This window comes from Frankliniella occidentalis, unplaced genomic scaffold (assembly GCF_000697945.3).
Source record: "Frankliniella occidentalis isolate FOCC.00 unplaced genomic scaffold, Focc_3.1 Scaffold13, whole genome shotgun sequence".
NCBI lineage: Eukaryota > Metazoa > Arthropoda > Insecta > Thysanoptera > Thripidae > Frankliniella > Frankliniella occidentalis.
This window is the reverse complement of record NW_026267143.1, coordinates 2,558,209-2,563,942: the sequence shown is the minus strand read 5'-3', so window position 1 is coordinate 2,563,942 and position 5,734 is coordinate 2,558,209. Positions and strand designations below refer to the sequence as shown.

The window sequence follows — 5,734 nt, the reverse complement described above, 5'->3', positions numbered from 1 at the left end:
CTCAGTCGAGCGCGTCTCTTGCAATCTGCCTTTGTCATTTCCGATAAGCCGCAGGTTGGGCCCGTCCCGTCCGGCGGGCATGCGACGCTGCGCACGTTGCAGGCGTCCTGAGCTGCCGCGAGTGCAGCGCCGGAACCAGCCAGGATACCCTCACACCTGACACCGGCGAAACTGAGCCCTCTGGACTGTTCCTCGTGGGTCCACGTTTGTGATGGGAACAACACTGACAGGGGAAGTCGCGTGAGAGCGACCCGTTTTAGGGCAGAACTGGAGCGCGTGCTCACCCATGGCCCTACGAGGGGAACAGCCTGAACACTGCAGTGCCGGTCCGGAGTAGGGGGCGAGGCAGCGGAGCGGGCCACACTTCCACACTTTATTTGTCTTGGCCGACCTGGCCCCGTCTGTGCAAATGACTCGTCGTTTCGTCTGCCTGCTTCAGCTTCCGCGCCCTGTGGTCTAAGTGCATACGCGCTGCCCGAGCTACAGCTTAGCAGCCGGGCAGCGGTAGCCGGCCGGCGGCGGCAGCCGAGCCTAGCTCGCAGTTAGCGGCTTTTTAGCTGATGAAAGCGTGAGTCAGTCGTCAATCGCTCTCTCGCCCTCTTCTTTTTATTTATTTATTACACTCTGTCTTCATACGGCACAATCTTACTGAAAAATCACGCAAAAGCAATATCGTCACACTCAGAAAACAAAATCATATGTGCTCGAACCGAAAGCATATTTAACGGCTCGACCTTGCCTGGAGTAAACCCACGTGTCACTTTGGTTATGTTTTGGTTGTATGCCAACTGTCTATTCTTCGGTAAAAAAAAAAAAAAACAGCCTATGTTACAAAGTTCTGCTGGTGCTGGTGATCGCAATCGATGTTGGGTAAACGCCCATCAGTAACAGCTCTTAACCAACAGGTTTGATTTTCGTGCCGATGTAGCCAGGACCACCGATGAAGTCTTTTTCTGGCATATCGGTATTCGGAAGTTCTCTAGTCTCTGAGGTCATTCGAGATATCTGTTTGCACCTGCACCAGGGTCATCGTATCGAGGACCTTCCCAGGCCGATTTCCGAGGGACGTCATCGGAGACCTTGTTGCCGATGACAATCCCGGGTGACCCTGGAGGTACAAACGGATATCGGAAATGGCTTTAGCATACCCCAAAACATTCGTGTAGATAATTTGGTTACTAGTCACTTGCAGATTTCCGTCCGTCCGTACGGATGCTTTTAACTTGACATCCCCTGTGTTGGCACCCGCGAGCGCGCGAGGTCCTCCCGCGGCACAGACGCGCCTCAGACTAGACTACGTAAAGGGCTTTGCCCTCTTTGTACTCGGAGCGTTCGAAACTCCGCACGATAACGCGAGGCCTCCGCGGAGACAGCCGGACAGACACGGGAGGCTAGGCGATAAGCGGGGCGCGTTAGTGTTGGGAATGCGCGGGGCTAATTTCAGCAAACTTTGGAGATAAGAAATAATGCGGCCTTCGCACTCGAAGAAATTGATCATAATCATAACCAAGTATTGTTGGTATTACAAGGAGAAAGTCCGGTTTTTGAAATGTCATGTGTAGTTTAAAAGATTGGTGCGCTCACAAAATATCCTTTCTACGGAGGGGTCAAGGACAGGGATAGGGTCACGGAGGGGGGGTTGCTACCCCCTGTGTGATCCGTGTTCGCCTGCACCTCTGAGTTACATATAATTTTCAGCGAGGTGGGCTAGCAACCGAAACAGGGAACTGTTTAACTTACTTGGTCGTGACTGAACGTGCTTGTGCCGTCTTGACTTGTGGTCCCTGGCGACAACTTAGTAGCAAGTGTGTTGGTGGGGACGTATGTCAACAGGCACGCCAGTTAGCACGCGCTGCCATCGGTGAGTCAAGCCACCGCCCTGGGGGTAGGCAGCACATTCAACGCCTCTCTAACACCCAGAGCGGCCTGGTCGGTATGACTAGAACTAGAGGACAGTAGGTCTGATTACACGAATAGGAACATCATTTTATTTGTAACGAGTGACAAAAATTTGTGCACAAGGCCTTAGGGATCATCCGGAAAGCACGTCCGTCATTCGCCGTTTGGAACCTGCCAAGTTCGGCCACCTCCAGCTCTCCTACCTAACACCTCGTATATAGGCAACATCTTGACTTCAGTGCACGCATGTACTGTGGGTTAGCCTACCCTGAGCCTCGCAGGCGCCGAGCTCTCATAATTTGGAGAATGAATGTGTGAAAGAAAGACGAACTGGAAAGCTTTCTGGACGATCCCATAGAGTGCTCCAGTTTCACAGCGTTTGTGTTGTTAATCTATTTGAGCTGGGTGAGATTGGGTGGTGACGGAGTGTCATCCCGTCGCCGGGTCCGCGGGTGGCGGCCGCCGAGGCTCCAGGCGCATCCAGTAGCCGCCGCGGGCGCGCTGAGTGACCAGCACGTTGGTGCGGATGTCGTGCAGGGCGGCGGGGCTGCGCGGCGTGCCGGCCGGCAGCAGCCGGTAGTGGCGCAGCAGCACGCTCACCGTGCTCTTGATCTGCAGCAGCGCGTACCGCTGCCCGATGCACGTGTGGGCGCCCGCCCCGAAGGGCAGGTAGGCGAAGGGGTGCCGGCCGGCCGAGGCCAGGAAGCGGTCCGGCTCGAACTGCTCCGGCTCCGGGAAGTGGGCGGGGTCCATGTGCACGGCGGGGCTGTAGACGAACACCTGCGCGCCCGCGGGAACCTGTAGAGCAGCGAGGTGTAAAGGAACAGTGGGCGGGTCCATGTGCACGTGCACGGCGGGGCTGTAGACGAACACCTGCGCGCCCGCGGGAACCTGTAGAGCAGCGAGGTGTAAAGGAACAGTGGGCGGGTCCATGTGCACGTGCACGGCGGGGCTGTAGACGAGCTGGAACACCTGGGGAGCAGCACGGAGCAGCAAAGGTGTAAAGAAAAGGGTCGCAAAAATCGAAAACCACGTCACTTCTCGATATTGATCTGGGACCGAGGGGTACATCACTCCCATTCTGGGCGTACACCTACTTTTAGTCGTTTTTTTGGGGCCGTGACTTTTTGACTTTTTTTGACTTTTTTTGTACTTTTATTTGACTTTGTTTTTGACTTTTTGATCCAATTTATTTGACTTTTATGATTTTTCCCTGCTATTTTTGTTAAATAAGGGAGAGTTGTAATTTTTGGGCTAGTAATAAGGTTTTTCCAAGACTTTTTGGAACTATTTATAGCATGAATCGAATAAGAAGAAAATTCGTCATCAGAGTACACCCCCTAAGTAAGAAAAACAAGGTACTTTCAGTATTTACGTTTTTTGGTGAGGAAATCCCATGAAATCCGATAATTTTATTTTTCTCACTTCACCCACCACCCACCCCCCTCCCTCTTTAAAAGACAGTGATCTAGGTCTTTCCGATACAATCACAGTTCCGTAGCTTTTTGCCCCTTACAGGCAGATATTGCACTCGCATGTTGACTTTCTGTTGACTTTTTCAGTGCCTATTCCCTGACTTCTCCTCGACTTCTCGTCGACTTTCATTGACTCTTTTTGACTTTATTTGACTTTTTTGACTTTTTATTTGACTTTTTGACTTTTTTTGACTTTTCAAATGACTTTTTGACTTTATCTTGACTTTTTTCTTGACTTTTTTAAGCGCGTACACCTACTTTTAAGAGTGGTGTACCCCTCGTCTGGGACTCACACTGGTTAATTCGTGCAGAGCATATGCTTCGCAGGATTGTGAAGGATTTAGATTCTATAAAACTACGAAGCATTTGGTTTGCAATTACAAAACATCCATTTGAAGAAATTCAACAGTGCAGGAAAATTGGAAATTACGTCCTTTAGGTCCAGAAATATGGCATACATCTTAGGAAGCCCCCTGACCCCTGACCTGTGGGAGCGAAGCAGAGCTCGTCTTTACTTCACGTAGAAAAGCTTGTATTTAGTAAAGTTCAGTGTGCTTGATTTAATAGAGGAGCGTAACTAAATAGTGGAGACGCCACACTGAACGTTTTCAGCTACTACACAACTCTATGCCAAACCAGATGCTTTTAGCCTGACAGGGCACCTTTTCAGGTGTAAATCTCCGATTTCGTTGCACTGGTAAAACAAAGGTGTGAATTAACACCTTTCCAGGGGCGTTAAAGTCAAAAGGCGTTAACGTTTTAGTTTTTCCCAAATATTTTCTGATGAAGCAAACCAAGGTTTGTAGAACTTATATTTTCGTATTCAGCTCAAAATTCCGCTTCGATCAAGCCTATGTGATAGGATTCAAATCCCAAATGAAAGAAATTTAGTAGATTTGTGAGGGTCAGTTACTTTTTTCGCCGTTCTTCAGACACATATCACACGTAGGCTCGTTCACAGCGGAATTTTGAGCTGAATGCGAAAATATTGGTCCTACAAATCCTGGTTTGCTTCAGCAGAAAATATTTCGAAAAAACTGAAACGTTAACACCTTTAGAACTTTAATGCCTTTAAAAGGTGTGATTTAGCACCTTTGTTTTACCAGTGGAAACTCAGTTTTACTCTATATTGTACCGACTACATCTTCAATTTTATGTCTTGGATGATGTTTAACATTTTGGTTTATTTCGGACTTTTTAAAAGTTCAAAAATACTGAAAATTTCGGCTTATTTATTTCTTTTGCTTACAAAAATCAAATGAAATGTGTAATTATGGTCAATAGAAAGTGTTGAGGGCACTTCAAAGTAGGTCTCCCCAAATTTTCAACATCATAGCTCAAAACCAAATGCGCATGGGATTTTAAACCGCAAAAACTAATTTTCTCAGTATCAAATTGGTTCCGTATTGTGAACTGAATTTATTAACGGTACCAGAGTAGCAAGAAAAACAGTTTGAGGGATACAGCAGGGTTCAGAGGTGAAATATTAAACATTACTTAACAACCGGTATTTTGACAAGAAGAAACCGTCATTTTTCAGTGTAGCCTCAGTGTAACCCCCACTAACTGTGAGGTTTAGGAAAAACTTCAAGTGCCACCCGACAGCTATAATAATGACCTTTAAATGTTTCGAGTTTTAGCAAAATCGGAGATTTACACACATAAAAAGGTTCCCTTTGAGGCTAAAAGCATGTGGTTGGGTCATAGAGTTCTGTAGCTGAAAACGTCCAGTGTTGCGTGACCACTATTTAGTCATCACGCTCCTCTATTAAATCAAAAGTCGCCACAAAACGAGCCGCACTGATCTCGTTAATGTGAAGTTGGTGTACAGAAGTTTCTGACTAAGAGAATCCAAATGGTAGAAGCATCGTTTCACTGTAGCAGAGTAAGAATACCACGCCTTTTCTCCCCAGTGTACATGTGAGAGTCAAATATTTTGCCTAAATCGAGCGTCGCATTTTTACGCCTCTAGAACAATTTAAATGGTCGCTCTACAGGAGCGATGAAAGCGGATTAAAGCTTAAGTCGCTCCCAGATAGAGTGATGAAATTCGTTTCAGAATGTCGACCCTCTGCCACACCTCTTTCCTCCCGTTATGTGTTAGGCGTACTGGCATTAACAGTAAAAGTAGAACAATGGAGAGCTAACTTAGCTTTGTCAGTGGCTCCAGGGCGGAGCGAGCGCAGCGGCGCGAGGGTCAGCTTCGGTTGGCTCAGCCCCTGCGGGTCGGAGGATGGGCAGACCCGCAGCGCACCGGTGCCTGACGGGACAGTCTACCTCATCACACCACCCGCTCCGACCGAGCCCCCCGCTCCAACGGTGAAAACGTGTTCAACCCTCCTTCCACTACCCCCCCCCCC

The 5,734-nt window shown here is 48.4% G+C and overlaps 1 protein-coding gene across 1 annotated transcript in view; it reads right to left on the bottom strand.

Annotated features, from left to right (window-relative positions):
• Positions 1-1,965: 1,965 nt before the first annotated feature.
• Positions 1,966-5,734, bottom strand: part of LOC113202374 (cytochrome P450 4C1-like) — a 20,523-nt gene continuing 16,754 nt past the window's right edge. The window contains exon 3 of the mRNA XM_052263661.1: positions 1,966-2,697. Coding sequence (XP_052119621.1) covers positions 2,329-2,697 — 369 coding nt within the window. The 3' untranslated portion in view covers positions 1,966-2,328. The remainder of the gene's footprint in view (positions 2,698-5,734) is intronic.